Source organism: Linepithema humile, chromosome 7 (assembly GCF_040581485.1).
Source record: "Linepithema humile isolate Giens D197 chromosome 7, Lhum_UNIL_v1.0, whole genome shotgun sequence".
NCBI classification, from domain to species: domain Eukaryota; kingdom Metazoa; phylum Arthropoda; class Insecta; order Hymenoptera; family Formicidae; genus Linepithema; species Linepithema humile.
The window spans coordinates 1,951,084-1,974,450 of NC_090134.1; the positions used below are offsets into that span (position 1 = coordinate 1,951,084).

The 23,367-nt window shown below is 42.2% G+C and overlaps 1 protein-coding gene across 18 annotated transcripts in view; it reads left to right on the forward strand.

The window, feature by feature from the left end:
- Positions 1 to 23,367, forward strand: part of heph (polypyrimidine tract-binding protein 1 heph) — a 365,110-nt gene that overhangs the window by 307,591 nt on the left and 34,152 nt on the right. For all 18 annotated transcript variants that reach the window (XM_067358872.1, XM_067358873.1, XM_012377733.2 and 15 more), the window contains one exon: positions 13,453 to 13,590. In XM_067358872.1, coding sequence (XP_067214973.1) covers positions 13,453 to 13,590 — 138 coding nt within the window. The remainder of the gene's footprint in view (positions 1 to 13,452; positions 13,591 to 23,367) is intronic.

Here is a 23,367-nt window from a genome sequence, read left to right on the forward strand (position 1 = left end):
CGCGCGCTTGCTAACTAAACCACGCCCGGCAGGAAGCCCCGTAAAAGGTAGCCTCGTGTCTCGCTATAACGGCGCGACATAATTCTGCTTTACACCGGCGACGAAAGCGGACCGGCGGCGGCTTTTTTCCATGTTCCCCCTGGAAAACTTTCCGCCGACAAAAAGGAGTGGCATCGCGAGAGATTAAAATCGTTTCGAGTTCTCTCGTAGGCTCCCGTGCACATGTGTGTCACGTTAATCGTATCATGACGCAACCGTACATTACATCGAGTGTGAATTTTAATTTGTCAGAACACAAAAAGCATGCGTTATATTTTTATATAATTTATTTTGCGAAACACTTGAACGTTTGCTCGAGCACAAATAGAGTTTTTCCAGTAGTTTTCTTTCAGATGCCGAAGACCATTTTCGTTTCGAGGTTTGCAAGTGAGAAAAAATAATCGCGGCGCTTACACGAATTTTCTGTAATTAACTCGTGTCAACATTAACATTTTTCGCCGGCGGTGCGCGATAAACATGGCGATCATGAATAAATCAGCGTTACCGCCGAGCAAACGTGTCCGCTGTGCGACGCGTTTGGATAAAGCCTTGTCGTTGCTTTTTATTACGAGTACAAGGTTATCGTTGGTACACTTTCGCGCATGTTGTAGATGTTATCGAACTAGCGACAGAGAAAACAAGAGAAAGAGAGAGGGAGAGAAAGAGAGTGATAGAGATTTCTAAGCAGAAAAAGCGATGCAGTCGGGATGCAAAGTAATGCAGTGACAAACTGGAAAAATAGAAAGCACAAGAGCTCAAGGGTGAAAAAAGTAAAAAAAAAAAAAAAAAATTCGATTCAGCAACGAGGCGATAAAAACGCGAGAAACTAACATATGCGCGGAACATAATATATAAACGATGCATGCGATGCATGAGAATCTTATGCAGTTCACAAGGTGGGAGAAAAATGGACGGAGGATCGAAGCACGCGATCAGTTGGTAATTTTAGTATAGCAAATTAAAAAATTGTATCTTTTTCGTTAACGATACTCGCGGCGATTAGATTAAAACGGTACCTAACTTCCAATTAAAGAGTTAAATAATACGTACTGGCTTAATCTCGACAGCGATTATTAATCTGTTTGCCGCGCGACCATTGTTTACGGGCTAATGCCTTCCACCGGGGTAATTGCGGGCAACATAAAAGCGGGCGTTAAAGCCGGAAAAGTGATCGCACGTATATATATAATCTTGCCGCGTCCGGAGGGAAACTGGCAATGGATCTCTTACTCTTTTTCCCACCTGGACCGAGTATATACATGCGGCGGGAGTGGCGTAATTCGAGGCATTGTTCTCGCGGCAAATACAACGAGGGGTTGCCTCAATAACCTTCCTCTCCCTCCGTTACATTTAACAATTAATACGTGCGATACAAAACCACGGCGATCACGATTGTTGAATCCGCGCCCCCGTAAGCTCTTCTTTTACATCCCGGTACCGTCTTGCCTTTGTAGGAATCATTTTTCTTCGCGCGCGACTTATTGAGATTGCGCATTTTGCGACGAGCCGCGATGCGCAGCGAGAATCTTTCGTTGTCTGTTAGAAGAATCGCGGAGAATTGCAATTTAAGTTTTATTTTGTTAATTTTCCACTCAATTGCGGCGAGCACTTTTGTGGACCGTGACGTGCCGATTTTCTGGGATTTTTTTTTCGTGCCGGGAGAGCACTTTGACGACGCGGATGTGGAGAGGAATGGGTAAGGCGGACGAAAGGAGGCAGATGAGAAAAGAGGGTTGGGAAACGAGGGAAATACAATGTACGGGGCGTCTCGGAGAAACAATGCAAGCGCGCCGTAGATCACCCGAGACACCCTCCATTAAAAATATTACGCCATCTTGCCCGCTGCCGACTCGCGGCCGGTAGCTCAACCCTTTCCCCTCGCGCTCTCCCTCGCAACCACCCTGCTCCACTTTGGCTGGCAGCCGCGACAGGTTCGAATAACAATGTGCCATTGTTAGACCTACATTCACTGCATCGAGCGCTGAAATATGCAAGCCATGAAAACCGTCGCGCTAGAGGCCGAGTTTTCTCCATGCGCCCTTGAGCCGGCAAAGCGCGCCCCTGCCCGAGCGCGATTCCTACAAGCGAGCTTTATCGTCGAGAGGAAATGTCATTTCGACCCCTGCTCCTCGGGCGAAATTTCGGCCCGAGCGGGAATGTCTATCTCGCTCGCGAGACGAGCGGAATTTCCACCGATATTATCTCGTAACATCACCCTGCACTTTATGCCGCGATACGTAACAGCGCGATCCGTTCGAGATGATGTTAAAAATTTCGCGAAATTAATACACGTAATAAGATTTATCCGTCGAGTAATTTGATTGGCAATTATTTCCAAAAGAGAAAGAATTACCTTCGCAATTTGAATTTGGATATCACTCTGAACGTGTGTAGTTACCTTTACCCGCCCGACCCGGTCAGTACAATATTGCATTATCGCGTCAGAAATGAGAAATTGTGTGTAATTTTTTCCTCACGTATAGCGCTCGAAATAGATGAGCCTTCCACTGACACGCGAAAAAAACTTTGCGGCACACTGCAATTCAATAGAGTGGACTTTGTAATTTAACCTAAATGGTTGTGTAATTTAACATTTCCGACAAAAGTGAACTTTGTGACGGTTGATTAAGTTCCGCGTCTATTTATTAATTCACAATCCGGAGACTGAGTTCGCGGGACATTTTACGAACGCACTTTATCGCGGCCGGTACGTAATACGCGCGGGTAAACTCGTTTATTTCAGCGTGTACATCGGGGAAAAAAAAAAGAGTGACCCGTGACTTTTCGCTTCTGACGTCATAATCTAATACGGCTGCGGCGTATGCGCAGTAATGTCCCGCGTTTGATTCGGAGCTTAATCACTTCCGCAATAATATGTGTACGAAACAAGATAATCATAATTACCGATAATGAGCGCCATTGCAATCATCGGATGGATATAATGGTCGGCATTAGCATAGACGTGATAGTCGACTAGAGCTGAATTGTTCGGTGAAATATGACTTTGCGCAACCGAAATGTATGCGCGTAACGCGGAAACGGGGAGGATCGTGATACTCAACTTTTTTAATACTCGATTCTTGTTAGAGCGACGCATGAATTGCGCGAAGATCACGCAACAAATCACACATGTGGAGGAGGGAGCCCCCGTTTTGCCGCGGGTTAAAGCATAAACAATCCAGTCTAATCCATCATTTCCACATTCGATGCATTCTCCATTCGCCGTCGTATTTCATCTCTCTCGCGTCGCTGCGAGAGAGAAAGAGCTCCCTTTGCCGATGGCGAGAAAAATCGAATATTTCCCCGCAACAAATCTGAAAAGTTGCCATCTCCCCCTCCTCCTCTGGCTCGCAAAGAGTGCGACTGGGCGTCTCTCCCCTCTCCCCTCCTCCCTTCCCCTTCGCCCAGGCCGCCAGAAGCCTTTGTACACCCTCATCGGTATCGAATCTCGTATCGACGGCTTTGTACGCGTATCGCGAAGCCGCACACGCGAGCCTATTGGCACTTTACCAATGCGAAGCAAAGCGCGAAGGGTGCGCGAGGATAGATAGAGATCGTTCATTTTTTTCACCCCCGGCACGTATCCCGCGGACACGCGCGGAGATAAACGCGAAGAAATAGGAGCGTCTTGGGAGCGCGGAGGACATGTCCTCGACTTTTTCGGGAAAATTTGTTCTCGGTGAATGAATTTTTCAGGCAAAAATTATCTTATTATTTTATAGAACGGTCTGAAAAGTGACGTGCACTGGGGTGAATATTGTAGTAAGCGAGTATCGCGAGTAATTCTATAAAAATACTTATGCATAGAATATATTGCGGAATTATAATGTAACCGGAATGAGAATTCCGAGATGAAATACAGGAGAGTGTATCGGTGATACATTGGCGGAGAAAGAAATGGAAGCGCATACATATTTGAACGGTATGTTTATCGCAAAATTTCTCGTGTTTTTTCCCCCGCCTGCACTTGACAAGTGCTGCGCCGACTCGATGCTCGTTTGATTTTGTTCGACATTACGAGCACGGTGCGCCGAAGGTAATTCCAACAATTTTAGACGGATTCCGGTACGGCACGAGTGGCTCTGAGAGAGCAAGAGGGTGCGACGGGACGAAAAAGGGGTGACGCTACAAGCCGGGAAGACTGATTATTCTGACTGCAGAAGAGTCCGTCTGGCTGGGTGGGCCACTCCATCATTTTGACAGCGGCGAATCCCGCTCGTAATGTCGTCCAATGAACGCGCGTCCTTTATCCCGTTCGCGAGCGCGAGGCATGTACGAGCATTGAAAAAAAAGAGACGGAAAGAGAAGACGAGAAAGAAGGAAGCGAAAAACGGGAAAAAGGAATGGAAACAAAAACCGTGAAAAAGCGAGACGGAGCGAGGCTTGGCTGCCGGGGTCGAAAAACTCGGCGTGTATAATGGAATACGCGATACTGCGCGCGTACTTGAAAAGGGAGTGAAAAAACGGTGTCAGGGTTGCGCATGATTGAAATCGATGGCCGTACCATCGACCGGGCCAACAAATTTTCCCCGGGCCCGAACTAGACACGTAACACCGTGGCGTTAACGGCGCCGGCGTGAAAGGGACGCAAAAGACCATATCGAGTCGAGATCGTGCTGTGAACATGTATTTCGGGAGGAATTTAATTTGACGGAATCGCATATGGGGCTGTCGAATTTTTCTGCTCGATGCACTTCCTCGCCCGTTTGTCGTGACGCGCGAAAATTGAGGTGAATTGGACTGAATTGAAGTGGACATTTGAAATGTTGGAAACGCGATAAAAATCGAAGCAGCCGTATCAGACGCTCAGACACGGTTTTTTACATATATAGTTCTTCCTCATTTAATTTTTATCGCGTTTTCCCTTGATTGACTTGCGCATATCGAAAAGTATTAATTCCGCCGCAATTAAAGCCGCGCAGTGAAATCAAGATTATGATTACGCCGAGGGAACTCAAATACGAGTGATTTCAAGGTGCCGAGATTTTTGCCAACTGCGAAATAGTAATGATCGTTTTCTCCTTTTTCCCTTCCCCCTCCCGCGGCCGGCCCGTTTCGGGGTTTAAACGCAGACCGTCGCTGATGAAGTTTGCCCGATTACTTTTTATTTCGCGCCCTTCACTGTCCATTAGCGGTGATATACACGTTGGCTCCGTGCCGCCGTCACGGTCGCATCTCTGTATACGGCGGAAATTCCATCGCCGCTGCCGGACGATGAATTATTCAGGAAAAATTTTTGCGCTGCTCGAGCTGTAACGAGCGTGCAACACTTACCACGCAGCTTTCTTATCGCGCATCTCCTCGTTTTTTAATGATGGCTCTGTCCCGTTCGCTCGCTTTGTTTCTTCCTTTCTCCTCCACTCGCAGCGCATTCTGCAGATAGCCGTATTCCGGCGTGTTATCCTCGCTCGTTTCGCCAAGAAATCGCAGGACGTTTCGTCCAGCAATTCGAGCAGCTCCTATCTGGCAATCCACCGCAGCTTTTCGCTCCCGAGCGTGCGTTAATTCTTAATTCCTTCGTTTCGTCTACGAGCGCGTGTTGCGCCGCACTCGAGGAGTCATTTCGCATTCCCTCGCTCGAATAAAATTAAACAGCGCGCCGTAGAGTAAATTCAGTCGGGCGATATTAATTAAAGATCATAGACGAGAGATATTTATTAATCCTTATTATATACTTCTCGAGGAATGAAATCCCCCGAGGCAATCGTAATAAATCTCTCGCTATTATATTCAACGCCCAAGTGTCGCTGACAATTGCTAACGAGCTTTTAAAATGTCATATTTGCGTAATCGAGTCATTCAGCCCGGTGAAATGGCGTAACTTTGCGCCAGAATCTAGACAAAATTTTAAAGCTGTCTGTAATATTGTGGTCCACGAAATCCTCTTATCGTCTCAGACACTATTATTTTCTCGGGCAATTCGACAGGCGAGCGGAGCGGCGTAAGAGGCACTCTCGAAATTCTCATCGCAATTCTCATTCCGCCGAAACAAATAATTCTCGAGCGTAATTTATTCGGAGTTGCGGGTCGAACACAATTAAGCAAAATGGGGACGCAAGAAAAAAAGAGGAAAGCAACAATGGCCGAAGTAACAATATTAATCATCCTCAGCGCTGCCGTCCCTTTTTCAATAACTTCAATGGTAAGGGAGAGTATCATTACTCAAATTCAATGCAATTAAACGAATGGTGTATCGCTGATGAAATAATTCGTTGCGAGGCGCGTTTTCCTCTGGGATAAACAAATCCGAAGTCGCGCGCCCAACTTTATCGTTAATAACGGCGGATGCTCCACAAAATCAAGAATCACTCGCGAAATTTATGTGTGCGAAGAATCGCGTCGAATAGTAGAAAAAAAAGCTCTTTTCCGGGTTACAACAGTATCGAACGATACGCTACTCATTTCACCTAAATTCCGGTGATTCCATAAATTTAAATTTATTATTTAAGAGAGAGTCGCTCCCTCTCAAACTCGGAGGGCGCAACCCCAAATTTTCCTTCTCCGTTGAACTCTTTGCCTCTGCGACGCAAAAAGGCGTCACATCGTTTCGACGATACCGAAGAGGGAGACAATGAAGGAAAACAATGGACGATCGCGCAGTCAATAATCGTCGTCATTTTTTCGTTCCAAGATTGAAAATGTCTTTCTAGCTTGGCCAGTTTGCATTTGATCGCGGAGTTAATGCCGAATGGCATTTATTTATCATCGAGGCCGTTTGGCGCCTCCCGTCGCGGTTCAAAGGAATGACGTTCCTCAACCGAGGAAACGAGGATCTGACCTTGAAAATGTATCTCAGTTTCGAAAGGAAGCCGAAACTTGGAAAAGATTTTTGCCGCGAGACCGAAACAAAAACTTGAAAACACGTCGGGCTTGAAAAATCCAACGGCCAGCAAAGTTAAATCGCGGCAGCGCAGCCGAAGCTTGAAAAATCTCAATCTCGAGAACGAAAACCGAGATTTTCCCAGCGAGAAAGAGATTTATATAGATCGTGACACATTCGTGCGAATGGATTGGCTTATTATTCCGCGTGGAAAACGGATTGTAAATCTCCAGATAGACCGAGAGAGTGAGAGATTTTGGAGAACATCTCAGCCGTTCGCTTAGGATTGCGCATAAAACTTCAAATCGTTCGCTCACGGCGATGCTTTTTCGAATGAAGCTGTACGACACGATTTCGACCGCGAGCGTGCACCAGAACGCGATTGTACGCGACCGATTATCTGGAAAAGCGGGGGATCTTATGAGATGCGAAAATCCGATGTGCGTCGCGACAACCGCGATTGCCGGAGAAAAAGATGTTGAGGGAGCGCGAACGAGGATAAAAGGAGAGAAAGTATAACATAGAGAGAGAGAGAGAGATAGAATGGGCAGGTGGAGAGGATCAGCGGCAACGAGTAATGGAAGGTTATGGTAATGTTCTCAGTGCCAGCACTCACCGTTAGTTCCGAGGCCGAGCTATCAAAGGGGGATAGAAACTACCCCTAGGAGTAGTTATTTCACCCCTTGAAAGCGGCTTCGGGCAAGTGCATAGTCGCGGTAACGATCCGGACCGGCGTTCCGCCACGGCAATCTTGTAGCCCCGGAATGCTTGCCGCGCGCGTTGCAGATCACAACATTCTGGGGCGATACGCGGCCGCTTTATCATTCGTCGGCCTGTTTTTAGCGCTCGAACGTTTGTGGGAGAGCGCGATAAGGCGAAGCCGGAGCACGATCGGTTAGTTTCGCTTCCGAAACGCGTCCGATTCGCGAAATGAATTATCGGGGAGAAAAGGTGAAAATAATGAAGCAAAATGGTCGCGCTGGAACGATCGAGATCAGATTTACGAATACGCGGGCGTGTCTTCGGCGCAATTTTTTTTTGTCACAATCGTGTCTAATAAATATGAAATAGATGTGGAAGAAAAAGTGGAATTTTTTTGCACGGCTACAATTTCAATCGTTCGAGAATTATAGAAGCCGCGGGGAAACGTGCGACTTTTAAGACACCCCGTATATCTGCGAGCTTTCGCTAGACAGCGTCTGTAAAGCAGCAGCAACCGCCCGTTACTCCTCCGAGCTTCTATTGTGCGATTCGCGATAACAATAATTAGGATTATTATTTCACGGCGGGAGTTTCGAACAAGAATGGTAGTTTTCGGGTGGAAGACTCCCTCGTCTCGTCTGGGGATCTTTCTTTGACAGCTTAAAGGACGGCTTTAATTGAGCCTCTCCCCGGCCGTTCGCAGATGGTGATTTTATTATCGACATTCGGTATAATTAAGTCGCTCTAAGCAGCGGGGAGGAAGGAATAAATCTCTTCCGTCTTCTCATCGTAATCTGCAAGTACTGGAACGGAAACGTCTGTCTTTCTGCGCTATAGTGACGTTCCATTGAATAAAAGACGCAGTTTTACAGTGGAAAATGGAGAAAGAAACGCGACGTAATTATGTTAGTGCGAAAATAATAAAACAAAACCGAATAAAGTATTATTTCGTTCATTTAATTAAGGAAAGATATTGTACGTAATTTAATATTCATAGACATATGACTTTCCCCATTTTATTCAGACTTTATTTGCATATGACTTCTGCAAAGTGTAAATAGTTTTCCGGAAAGATAACGGAAGCGGTAGCGCACTGCGCAGTTGATATGTCATAATTCTAACATGAGCGTAACGCCATAATCTTAATTAAGAACCAGTTAATGCATACGTCATATACATCTGTAAATATTTAATAATGCATACGTATATAGCTGCTTATTTTGACATAAATTTATGTGGCTCACTCGCGCAGATTATTCGCAAGCAGAATAAGATGAGGACTTAGCTGCAATTTCGTTATTAATTTGTGCTACATTCTCCGAGAGCGTCGTCGATGAGCGTGACGGGGATATAACGTGGAATAACGCGGAATCTTCGCGCGCGCAAAGTCGCGAGATTTATCCCAAATCCGAAGAGCTTATTATGAACGAAGCGGGACATTATTCCGCGGCATAATTAGCCGTCGTCGCGCGCGAAATTCACCGCGCCAGCAATAAATACACACCAGTCGGATCTCTCCGCGTTGGTCAAAGCTAAACGCGCTTCTCACCTGCATCTTTGACGCGATATTTCATTTGTGTTCCGATAAGCGGCAAATAAAATTAGAGTTCGTGAGAGCGCATTCAAGCCGGCGGAAAATTTCTTTTGCGGTAGGGATTCTGGGATTCTTCCGATATCGCGCGTCTCTCGCGCGAAGACACATGGTTTCGATAAAACGGATTGCATCGGGAAAAAGAGGTGGTCCCGGGAATATCTTTGAAAAAAAAAAAGAGGAACGAGGAGATGGAAGGAAGAAAAGGGGGATAAAAGCGAGGAGCGTCGGTGCAAATTTATGTTCCGCACGCATGGGAATTTATAGACCGCTAATTGGGGGTGGAATTGGGTGGGAGAAAAAAAAATGGGTGACGAAGGGACAGAACGCGGAGTGAGAGGCGAGGAATATCTGTGCTGCGCAACTTTTAGGATTAATTCCCGAATAAAATGGTCGGCCGCACGCCGCCATTCTCACGCGGCGCCAACAGGCAGATTCTGTGGAAGAAGAAGGCGGCGCTGTCGGTTAACGTTTGTCGAGCTAATTAATTAGCAGCTGGTAAATTTTCGCTCTCGTTCTCTCCGTCGCTCGATGTCGGGATGTCGAAATTAATCCTTTCTCTAAAGAAAGAGCGGCAATCTCGAATATTATCCATTCAACAGTCATCAAAACGTTCCCGAGTAAACGTTGCCGAGCCACTTTATTCTCGTTTTTAGCTGCATATTAATTTCATAGGCGAAACCGAAAATCGGACGAGCATTTATGCTCCAATTACTTTCAACATTTCTGCGTTCTTCATTTTTATTCAAATTACTTTTGAACTAATTTTAATTTAATTTTAATTTATCCCCCTTTTTCTTCTTTTTATTTTTATTTACTTCAAATACTTCAATAGTTCTCATTTTTCACAAATTTTTCCATAAATCATTTACATTATACAGAAACTGTAACATTTTACGTTTAGATCCTATTAACTCCGTGCGCCGCCGGAAGCCGCTTCGAATTCGTGCGGAAACTCTGCTAAACCACAAGCGCGCGATGCAAACTTCAATAAAATTGCTCGTAAAATTATTAGTAGATACGGTCGGTACTATCGCCGTGCCCACGACGATGTCCCGATCTGCTTTACGTTGCAATTAAACTTACACGTACGACGCACCGGGGTGTAACTGAACTAACTGTAAAAGTTTGCGCTTGAAGGCCGCCGTCAAAAATGGAAGCAGAATTAAGGACGGTGGTACGTGAAAGAAACGAGGGCGCAATAAAGCGAGGTTTAACACGGTCGTAAATTCCGCCAAGATCAAACACGCGTAGCGAGAGAAATACTCAACGTTTAATTATTTGTCCCGACAAATTGTTTGCGAGAAACAATTTTGCGAAACATTTTAAAAATTCGCAAATTTGCTACTACCAGCATTCCTTTTTTCGAAGAATTTGAGTGTTATAAAATAATTTTATTCGCGATATATATTTTCGAATTTTTTTTTTTTTTTCGTGAAATATATTTGAAGGCGGGGTGTTTAATATTGCTGCAAAATTGTGGGAAAAAATTCTTATCAAACTTATTTCGTTTTTGAAAGAAATTTCTGTGAAGCAACTAATGATTTCACAATGATTTCTTTTAGTTTTAAATTGTGATCCGTTTTGAACGCGTGCATCACTTAACACCGAATCGAAAGCTCTCGCGTTTATGAACATTCCCCGAAGTACAATTCACTTCTGCGTCGTGCACTCGAGTTACTCCGTCCGAATTGTTGCGATCATCATCCGCCGCTGAAGAACTATATACGTTTTGTAGCTCGGTTTTCACTTCCTGCTTTTACCGTTTTTCAGCGCGTCGTGTTTTTGAGGTCAAGACATCGCGGTGAAATGTTACATCGTTCAAGTATAGCATATTCCGTGATTGCGTTTCCTCGCGAAAGTAGCGCCGCAGTTTGCGCTCGGGGCTTGTATTTGTCTTCTGCTTGTTTATATCGGTTATTCCGAATCGCTTTTACCAAGCATCTCCATTAAAGATGTGTGTGTGCACCGTGAAAAGTGCTGCGCGAGAGTGCCGTGTGTATTTCTCATGGCAATCTCGTCTGAAACCCCCCCGATAAAAGGTAATAATAACAGTCGCTACGCTCGCTGTACCAATAATCGAGACTTAATATCACGATACCTTTTATTTTATTTTTTTTTATTTTATTTGTTAATTAAAGCTATTTTCGCATCCGCCGTAATAAAACTATAATAATGTATTAAAATATTCATCGATGATAAAGTTTCATAATTCATTGTCTTACATTAGATGGTTTGAAACTCATCTTCAATTAAGCGCATGTTTATAGAGGAACTTCTTTACTTGCAATAACCAAATAATTAGTTTGCTACTTACATCCAAGAATTTAGTTACATCCAGCAATTCTGCGCGCACTAGGAAGCGTTACGATTTCCCGTTTGTCCGCGTCGTGGAAATTTCGTTAGGATACTCTGCTCGAGAGAAGTTATTTTTACGAAGTCAGATTTAGGAACCTTGCCGTGCGGACGCCGCGCTTTAATCTACATCGAAATTCTAATGCGGCGCGTTTCTTTAGCATTTTATGCTAATGCCTGCCGCGTCGTATCCTTTAAAGTTCACTTTGACAGCTTTACCGGCACCGGCAGCTGATGAAAACGACGACCGGTCGCGAGACGCATTTCGCACATGCGAAGAGCGCGATTTTATTCTTAAAGTGATTAACAGATTTATGCAATTTTTTATTAAATAATTTTTGTAAATACTTTTATGGAAATTTTGGAAGAAAGGAATATTAGCTTAAACTTTTCAAAGAATACATTGATATATTTTATATGAGTATTTAATGTTAAAAGGACTGAAGTTAATTGTTTATTTGAAATATACCATAGCAAATGATTATTAATCACGCAAGTTATCTGCAATCATTACTCGACAAACTTGTGCGTGAATAAAAAGAATTTTGGAAATTATTACAAGGAGAAATCGCACGATTCTCATTACTACAATTTCTTTCGCGCAACCTTCCAGCATTAGGGTCGAACGTACCGGGTGTTTCACTGGGTGAGACTTGGAAAGACAGGGCTTCTTTTAATAACCCAGCAGCGCCATCGTCCATTATACGGCTCTCACTTACAAAGTATAATGTCTCCTCGTTTTTGCGCTCAGTATGCGTCCAATTTTAATACTCTTGCATCTATTTTCGTTTGCCCTCCCGCATTTCTCTCCGTTTTTCTTCTGACGCTTGCTTTCTGCTTCTCCGCCTCAAAGAAATCATTTTCCATTCCGCTTCATCACGCTCAACAGACACGCTCAGCAGAGAGAGAGAGAGAGAGAGAGAGAGTGAGAGAGAGAGAGAGAGAGAGAGAGAGTTTTCATGATCTGTATATCGTGAGAGGAAGAAGGATCGTACGCCACATCGAAGTCGTAAGGTCTTTCATATATTCTTTAAATTGCCGAATTTCAGATTATTTCACCGAACGGCACCACGACTGTCTTTACGAATAAATAGAAAATGTTCACATTTATATTCAAATAATATTGCATTGTATTAATAATTTTTTATTTCCTCAGCATTACGAACGATTCCAAACAATGCACATAATTTTCTATATTCTGGTAAAAGATATGAAATTTTTTGTAATACTTATTTTATTCATGTATTAAAATATTAACATTAATGTACATTTTATTCATTTTTATGCTTTAAAATCTTAAATCATATTATTTGGCGGGCTTAGAACTTAATTGCGATGTGCATTTTAATATTCTACATCATTTCTTTCTTTAAAATAAAAGAGTTCAGTGCATTACAGTAAAGAAAATATGAATTCTAAAATTCTAGGTTTGTAAAATGTTATGATATAAGATTCTAAGGCATAAAAATGAACAAAATGTACATTTTAACATTCTAAGCCATTTTTTAAATTCTAAGTCTATCAAATGTTATAATATAAGATTCAGAAATATAAAAATAAGAGAGCAAATTGTAAAAATTGAATTATGTGTCTAAATACTTTTTATGCTACATGTGCAATAAAACTTTTGGCTCCTGCATCGAATAAAATTGAAAGCCATTTTATATAGATTTCTTTTTTATTATATTGTTATATTATATATTACGTACATTACTACTGTGATCAATAACCAATTGATCGTCAGCAATTCAATTATTTGATCATACACGAAGTCCTGAAAATACAAAAGAAAAACAAATTTACTATTGATGAAAATGATTTGAAATAAAATTTATTATTCGCAATTTCGATAACTTGTATCCTCAGCATTTTAGATAAACATTATTGCAATCGATTCGCTTCTACAAGATACTTAATTTGTTTCTACCTTTGTTCTCTGTTACAGAATTCGAACAGTCAGATCGTGATTCCTGGGCAAAATCAGATCACCAGTGCCGGCGAGACTCAAGGCGGACCCAACACGGTTCTTCGAGTCATCGTCGAACACATGCTTTATCCGATAACCCTCGACATTCTGTACCAGGTAAGTGTACGCGATGGACCACCCGGTACATGCAGGCAGGCTCATTTATTATTTCTTCATTTTATATTGAAAGCGGTCGCACAGTCGCCACGCTGAATGCAGTATCGCGTGTAATGCAACGATGAATTATTATACGCGTTTAAATATTCACTCGTGTGTATTTTAGAAGAATGTGGAAATTTTTCATGATCGTAGATGATTTAGGAATTTTCCAGGCATTTTCGATTTGGAAATTTCAAAATTAAGGACTGTTACGGAGTTATAGAAAAACTTTTCGCATACAAACCGTCTATTTGCATGTTACGAAAGTAGAAATAAAAAAAGGGGGGGGGAGAAAAAGGTATATCCCTTAATTGGGGACGAGAACGAAAGGGCTAACGTAATTTAACTTCGACGGACGTCGCCACCGAAAAATATCGCGCTCGCCGAGAGTTGAATTAGTTGAATTTCGCAGACAATCCCGCGGTCGTTAACTCGCTCGCGGATATTTGATCAACGTTTACAAGTCGAGCGTGAATTCCGCTTGATTAATCCGCGCGACGCGCGGGAGTTGTGGCCGCGGCGAAGTTACATCGCGTTTTACATATTGAGTGCTTGCCGTCGTGAGCAGTTCCGGCGACTGTTTGCAGTTTTAAAATTGAATATACGCCTCTCACCCTTCTCTTTCTTCTCCCCCTTCCTCCTCGACAAGATAACTGAATTCTAAATAATTGATTGTTAAAGTTATAGAATAATCCCATTGCCGTCCACGACCGTTGGAATTGTCGTGGTTGCCGCGCGCATAACGATAGATTTTACACGACACTCGTAAGACACTAATTGCACTCGTGGCGGAATTGACATTTTGCTTTGTTATTGAAATGCTTTGAAGACACTAAATTAAATTGCAGCAGTTTCAAATGTCATGCAAATGCCATTACATCAAAATTTATGCAGAAATTTATGTAAATGTATTTTCTAAAAACCAGCAAAGTTACTCACGCGAGAAACAAGACGGAGATAATTAAAGTTTAAATTTTAAATTGACAATTAAATTACTACAGTTTTGTGTAGAACTACCGATTTTGATCCTCAAAAAAGATATAAATTAAAAAGAAAAATTACAACAACAACTCACTCAATATCACAATGCACGACTGCGTTAATATTTTTTTCCGCAAATAATTTTTTTGTTTATGAAATTAGAACTTATTTTCATAATCTTATATTGCGGGATGCGCTAACGCACGAGATGGCGTGCCATTTTCTGGGAAAACAAATATTGCGAATCATCATTAAGAGAGAGCGAACCTTATCCCCAAGGATACCAGATAACAGGATAATAGGATAGTTGCTTCCGGTCCATTTGGTTGAGTGGTCATACATTTTTAAGAGTGCTCAATAGCACCGCGAATATTATTTGCAGTGATGGTGTGCGTGCATGCAAGCCGCCGTTCTTTCTCACAAAAAGTGCGTGAAAATGAGATACACACGCTTTGTTAGTTTACTTTGAGACAGTGATATCGATTTTGCCGATATCACTGATAAAACGGACAGCCGAACAAATGGTCAAAAAATTTAAAATTGTCAAAAATATTAGAATAAATGACTGCGCTCATTTTCAAAGTTATCAAAAAAATACAGTAAATTATAATTATTCGTGCGGAATAGCGACAGGATTTGCGTTTATACTTGTATCGAGCCCATCTCGATACAAAGGTTTTTTGCTTTTCTCCGAATCTTCTGAAGGAATTGCAAATGCGAGTGGCGTGTAAGGAAACTATCTTTAACACTATCGATTTACCCGCCGGCGCGCGGTATATAGAGTGGCGTTTTCTTTTTTCTCGCGTGGAATCAGGTCGTTGCGAAACGAAGAGAGTAGCGCAGGAGTCACACTAAGCCGATAATGGACCGGACAGAAAACATTCCCGGATTACCAATCGTCGATTGGCCGGCTATATGTTCGGCTGTGTAAGTAAGCTTACACGATGGTTTTGGCAGCAGCGGAACTGGATTTTGTGTCTGGTTGTGCGCGACTGATAATCAGCTCGAGAGATTAACCCACGTCAAAGCCAGCTATCTGAGGCTTGCTTATTGGTCAAACGGATTTTTCGATCTATTCGAATATCTGGTAATTTGCGCCACAAAAAATTCCTATTACTTGGGCTGACGGGATAGACAGTTACAAGAATGTTAGATTGTCTTGACGAAAACATCAAGAATTAAAAAAAAAATACGTATTTAATTTCGTATTCAATCAAAATAACAGGAATACAAGAGAATTTATGATGTCGCGTATTAATAAAATTTTTCTACTTCATCAACTAAACAGATTGTTTTAATGATGAATGTATATTGCAATTTTCTTAACAAATATGGAAATATATGAAATATCGTAGCATTTTTTACGAAAAAAATGTTAGAAAGACGCACGAGTTTACATCGTAGACATCGCGTTACGCGCGCTTTACCGAAGTCTGACGAGATGTTGACCTGTTCTACTGCACGTAATCCGATACGATGCACTCAAGGAGAGCGTACAAATGCTTCTTCCTCAAGAAGGATTAAGCACTGCCTTGAAATCTCGATCCCTGCTTACCTTCCGTTACAATAAATTTTGCAATGTATAAAGTACAGAAATAGATTTCGCGATGGCTACAATAAATTATATATAAAAAATTTTTTAAAGATTACATACTGTGCACATGTAAACATTAACTTCATTATTCGCTACTTTTTAAAGCGAGGCATTTCATGAAATTCCCAAGTGTCTCTCCCCCCCCCCCTCCAAGATTTCTTGACTTCGCTGAAACAATTGTAAATGAGGTTTCCCGATTCTCGCGTCCAGGATTTCGATTGTTTCTGCCGTCCGAATTGAATTTTAACTTTGTTCTTTATTTGTTCCTGGTTTGTGTTGCTCGGCCGCCACGACCTCTTCGCGCGATTAACCAACAGCCTCCGGCGGCGAAGCCAATTTACGTGGCGGCGGTGTTTCTTCTACCCTTCCGCGTCTCTTCCCTCGTGGAAATCCTCCGATATTTAACTTTACGGTCTCCCGAGCCGAGGCGGCTAAATACCGCGAAAAGTCCGCGAGGCGGAAAGTTCTCGCACGACTACCGCGAGGGTAAGGGAAGACTGCTACGTCCCGGAGGGGTTTGTGAGAAAGGGGTGCAGGTGTTCAGGTGCGCGCGCGCTCTTTCTCTCTCTCTCTCTCTCTCTCTTTCTCTCTGCGGCGCTCTGAAAACTTCGTAATCCGGCCGATGCTATTAGTCGGTGTCCTTGCGCTGGAAAATTCTTAATGATCCGTGAGCTCGACGAGGATGTATTGCGTAAAAAATTGGATTCGTCGAGCTTTCTTTGTGGAATTTTTTCTAGGAGGACTCGACGTCAAGTTAAATTAAAATACAATTTTTAACGAATTACAGTACGAAATAGATTAAGAAATTTAATTAAATAGCAATTTAATTATTCATCGATATTTTATACTTTTGTTAGAGTTTCGCTAGATATATTGATATTAGTTACGAATGATGCTGATAATATGCAGTAAATCATAGATGCTGAATAAACCGAAAGTCATTTAACTGCAGAATCTATTTATATTAATTTCTGCGGAAAACATTTTTTATTCCTTTATAAAACAATTGCATGATGGATTTCAAGAATCGTTTCGTAAAAATCCGATTGTATGGTTGGTGGATAAAAATTCGCAAAACGATAGCGATTCGAAACAGCTTCTTCGCGATAATTTTGTTCAATATTTTTCCCTCGCACCTCTACAAAATGTTTTGGGTATGTTGTACACATTTCTTCCACAACCTCCGCCCGTGTCTGAGGGTGCGCCGAGGCTCGAATGTAAAACCGGTCGTAACGTTCGCGGATCCGTAAAACATAAACGAAGAGGACGGCGGGCTTTTAACATTTACGTCTTGGTTAAATGGTCCGGGAACTCCGTTGAGGTGCATAGCGACATAAAATGCTGCTTCTGGGGCCCGGCCTGCCATCTGGGGCGTCCTAAATCTCGTCTGAGGCCCACACATGAGGCAGCGGCTGTGTGAGCGTGAAAGATGATTTAATTACTTTTTTTTTTACGAAAATTTTCGGGTCAAATCTGACATTGTAATAAGATGCTACTTGTAAACTAAAGTTGTGTGCGTGCGATGGGAGTTTTAGATGTTACTTTTCTCGACAGAAAAGCTTTTTGATATGTAAATGTCGTATGTGAGTGAAGTAAAGTAAGTGTGGATGTAGAAGGTGTATAAAAATATAAATGCACGAGACGGTAATGTATGTAAAGTCAGTACATTTTAACGAAATTATATATATATATTCCGTAGCAAGAAAATCTTTTTAATCTTGCAGCATCAAAATGTGACGTTGGAAGGATGAATCTAGCATACTTCGAAGTCACTTACTTCCAACATTTTAAAATCAGGCGGGACTTCATACAAATAGCTGTCGTTGCATAATAAAAATTATTTTGAATCGTGAATTATAAAACGCGAAGTGATGGATTTTGTAAATGGCCCCTTCATCTAAATTTCACATTCAGTAAAAATGTTTTCTCCACGACACACGTGTGCGCACGCGTATGCGCGTAATATTTTTTAAAATGAAAAACTGTTACCAGAATTAACGAAACATGCGTGACATTTCGCGAGGAGCCGAAACTCGAAATGGCAAAAATGACGCGCGAAGAGGCGGCGGGCGAAATTAATCACTCGGCGACGGGGTGGCCGGCAGTTTGGCCAGTATGATCTCGACGCAAGACGACTAAGGGAGCCTGAAGAGAACGGTGACTCGAAGAAAACCCGGGGACGAGAGTGTGAAAATGGGCGATGAAAGAGGAGGCCGAAGTTAGCGCGCACAGAGGGAAACATTAATCATCTGCCTCCTCGTGTTGTATGATTAATGGCCGCTGGCAACCGTCTAATGTCTCGGTTCGATCGTTCCAGTTGTTCGTTCGAGTACGAACAAGCACTTCGGCGGCGCGAGTGCTTCACGCGTTACCGCCTTGAATTCGCTGATAGCTTTAACTCGATCGAAACACGCAATTAAAAGCGTCAGATGGACAGAGATTGGATAGATCGAAGCGGTTATTTTTCAGCTGTTTGTTTTCAATTAAACGTAAAAAATTTGTATCTCTTGTTTTTTTTTTTTTTTTTTTTTTTTAATTTTAATTGATATCGACGTTGCTGCAGATTGTATGTGAAAAACGCGCGTTCTTTGTCGTATTTTTCGTCGAAAATCAATTTCAAAAGGTGAGCGTAGAAATTGCCCTAATTAAACGCTCGTAAGCACAGATTAAACATATATCATAATTATTGTGCATTCGCGGCCATAAATTTCCGCATCTCGTTACGCAGAACGATAGGGTGTTCCGTGTATAATCGACGAAGTTCGGTGTGATATTTATCACGGACTTGCTCCGAATTACATTGTACTCGTTGTTCACATTAATGGAGAGATCGTATCGTTAGAAATGTAGACTCGCGCAAGGGAATATATGAGCAAAAAGAAATTTTGCGACAATATCTATGATAGCGCTATTTTCTTGGTGGCACAAAGATATTAAAAGTTATCTCGCTAATGGGCGACGCCTATGACACAGCTTTAAAAGCCTGCTCGTGGTCGTATAGCCACGTCAGGATGCATTTGTAGCGATTAATAATGCAGCCGGCATTAACAGTCCCAGCTTATATATCGCGCCAACCAGGCGCAAGTAATATGCACTCCAAAACCTTTTTATAGGACTTGTGAAATTCCCGCAGATCGTATATAATGCGAGTGTAGTTATTATTCGATTAATTACAATTGAAAGTTTTCTTCGAAAATAAGAAAAAGTTCTTGCCATTCTTTCTTACAAAATGATCGTGGCTGTTGAAAAATTGTTGGCTGCTCAAATAAATTTTGAAATTTAACGCGGTGTTTTTTTTTCCTAGAAAAATGACATCATTAATTTTTTACCGAATCGCAGAAAGGTTTAATTTTATAATGTTCGTGTGTCAATCTTATGACGGGGGGAGAAATCCATTTTATCCGTCAATGAACATTCTTGCCGTAATCGCGAGGAGCGGACGCCGAGAAAAATTGATCTCGCACGTATAATTGCGCAACTTCCGAACTGCAATCGTTGCAGCCGCGATACGAACCATATTTCCCGAAAGAGGAAAAATCCGCGGAACTTCCAGGGAAACTTTCGCAGAAATCCCTATCCATTTCCCGCGAAACTCGCTCTCTCGCAAGCCCCGGCGATGGTGAGGGTGATAAGTTCGAACCATTTCGTCCGTAAACTCCGACTTCGCCGTCAGACATCGAGCCCGCCGTTCTCAACCCACCCGAGTTGTCGTATCTAAATGAATAACGACGGATCGCCGCGACGGGGGATTACGCGTCGCCGTTATTGCGCGTTATTGCATTACAGAAGCCGAGGAGACGCGTCGCCTACCGCGGCCGATAATCGAGCACGCGAATTAATAACTGTTACATCAATCAATACGCCAGTGGTAATGGGCAGCTTTTGCGGAATGGGAATGGAATGAAGGGAGGAGTTTGGTCACCTGTAATCCCCTGGCATGAGGGGGAATCCCCATGGGAAACTATGAACGATGGCCATCGGCCAAAGGGTCGCGTTCGATTTAATAACGAGCTGTTTCCCGGTATCTTTTTCCCCCTTGGATCCTTTGTCTGTTTCCTCTCGAGAGCAGGGTTAAAAAAGTAATACATTAATTTATTGCGTTATTTTGTACACACCGTGCGATGCAAATGACGGGAATTATTTTCTCATAAATATGCAAACTTGAACTTCTTTTTTCTTTTTGCGAAAAAAAAAATTTGAATAAGATTCACGGTTAATGTATTTTTTCTCTCTCTGATCTGTCGATTGCTTAAACCTTTACAATGATTTTTACAATTAAATTTCCACGAAAACATTGACTGAAAATAATCGATCTCAAATAATATTCTGCGTATATGTGAAAAGTATATACGTTCTGGGCTGGGAAGTAAATTTGCACGAGCGGCAGTCAAAGATCACCACGCTCGAAATATGTGGCGGAATGTTTGCAGAAGAAAGGCGTAATTCTCCGCTGATAAAATATCGAATGAAATTGTCGCGCCAATCGCCAGCGATGCATTTTCGTGCATTCCATTCGTTTTTCAACGGCAGAGCATTCCCTCGTGAATTCCAGATTAATCTTCAAACTGATATTAATTCTTGTAATGTTACAGAGGATTATCAGCTCTTCAGTTTTTAATATCGCCTACAAATCCAAGTTTGCATAGACTCTTACAAAATAATTACGAGCATAACGTGAAACGGTCTGCCTTTCCCGACGCTCGGGCTCCTAGCTCGGCGGAGTCAGGATTCGGGCGAAGGAGTGGGTTGAGACACGCTTAATGCACAGAGTGCATCGCTACAAACGTAATTCAGTGACATAATTTTGAAATGTAATTTATTCAGGTTGCAACAGTGATGTTTAACAATGTAGGAAAATTCTGATTTCCTTGTTCTTTGTCTTACGCGTATGTTTTTGTTAAAACTGCCCGTCTTTCGCCTGTTAAATTCACGATTCTGGAACAAGCGGATACGTCAAAGCGGCGAGCGAAGAACGCTTGCACGCGTTCTGTCAAATAGTGGCACATGAATTGATTCGCATAGCCGACGTGCTTCGAAATGAGGTTAAGGGGGATCACGTAGGTAAATTAACACAAGCACCCTCGAAATAACGCGCCGTGGATATCCAGTACAGAGTGTATAAACGATCGCTTAATCTGATGCATATCTTACGTCATTAGAGAAGTATTTGTCGATAGTCTATAAACTTGGCATTAAATTGTAGCTTCACTAGGTTTTTATTCACTTTTATATCGATACAATTATATTATTTCGTCGCAAACAAATGCGTAGCTTCGGATTTTTTATTATTTGAGTCAGAAATGAAGATTTGTCACGGTAATTCGCGAGGGGTGCCTCGTTGCGAGTCGGCGCAAGTTTTTTATCCGCTGATAATTTTCTCTCGGTCGTATAGATCAGTCCGCGCTTCGGCAAGTTTAAGGTCAATCTCTTATCGAAAGTTTTCTCATTGTGCGCGAACCGGAAGTTTCGACAATGGCGTGCTATTTCGGGCCGCGGAGCCAAGCGAAAAATTCTTAAGCCATCGTGTGCGCATTTTCTCGCCCCGCCACAGCATCTTTTCATAGCGCAATCCCATTTCGTCGGTGTTGGATGCGGCAAGCCAACCGGAAACACAATATAGGAGGAGGAGGAGTGGCAAATAAAATATTAACGATAGCTTTTGCGAAGCGCGTACAGATGAGCGTACACGTAAACTCGCATGCACACGCTCGATGTCATTGGGATTGCCATACACAATGCTCTTTGTCTACAATAAACAAAAGTTGTTTAGTCAAACTGCGCGCCATAACAACTTGAGCGTAACTGCACGCAAAGGGAATAATTAAAAAATCAGTGAAACGCAAAAAATCCTGTTCGGGCATGATTGCGTAAAGGGCGGAGCGTAATGAGGCTTCAAATCCATTTTGCACAGCGATACCGAAATTAGAAGTTACAATTTTTGCCATTTTATTATTCAATGTTCCGTTAATAATTCGGTCGTTATTGTATAATTGTATATCCGGTTCCGCGTAATCGCATATTGAATAAAACCGTATTTCGGCACATTAATTTCATCGCATTACAATCGCTTGCTAATACGGGAGACAGAGACTCATTCAATTCCAAGTTTCAATTACATGAACTTTAATCAATCAAATCGAATCAAAACTTTGCATCGTGCAATTTATTAACTGTACATTCCATTTTTTATAGAAAGTTCGATTTTTCACGCGCACAAAGAAAATTGACTGCAATCCTTTTGTTTCTAATTTAATTTAATTATCTGACAATTTTTTTACGAATTATTTGACACAATTCATAGTTTGTAAAGAATAATGTATCTAATTTTGACTAGGATGACTTATATACAACGATTGCAAATGGCTCTAATTAACGCGCGTTGTTTCTCGCCGAGTTTTGCGTGGAAAAAATGTTTAGATCAAACAGAGAACCTCCGATAACTCACAGTCGGTCTGATTGCGAAAGTTATAACAACGCTGTCTTTCAACGTCCATCGACGACGGGCGCGCCCGCGCGTACACAAACGCAAACATATTGACTGCGGATGCAGAATGCACATGCGGAATGATTTCCCGCGGGAACGTCGCAAACGCGCTCACACATTGAACGGTTGCGGGCTTAAAAATGTAACACTGGCAATGGAAGAGAACGTCTTGCTTCGTAGGAAAATGCGATTGTTATTGTAATTCGATTGTGAGAATGATTGAAGCTTTTCGCCTAAACTTTCGTCAATCGATTTTGAAAACTTTTCATCGGACATTTCTTCCTGTGTAATTTTCTGTATATTATTAGGAAATATTATTTACAGCTAATCAAATGAAAAATTTAAATTAAGCTCATGTTTTGACGAAGAAATTATTAATAGACTCGAGATTTATTCTAGGATCAACTGATCACAACATTTGACCTTCTGCCGTGCCTAAAATAAGGCTCACTTTTTTGTTTGATTCTATCCTCCGCGCGTTCGATATTCTTTATTATTCTGGCATTTAATGGCACGGTTTCCTTATTTTAGACGTCAGAAGCAGAAGAACTGTTACACTAGCATCCACTTCATTCGACTCTCATTAAAACTTTCTCGCAAATGATGCGCGCGTGCGCGCGGCTAGTTTGTCCCAGTTTTAATCCGACGCAGAACTTGAATCGCGATTTTCCTTCAC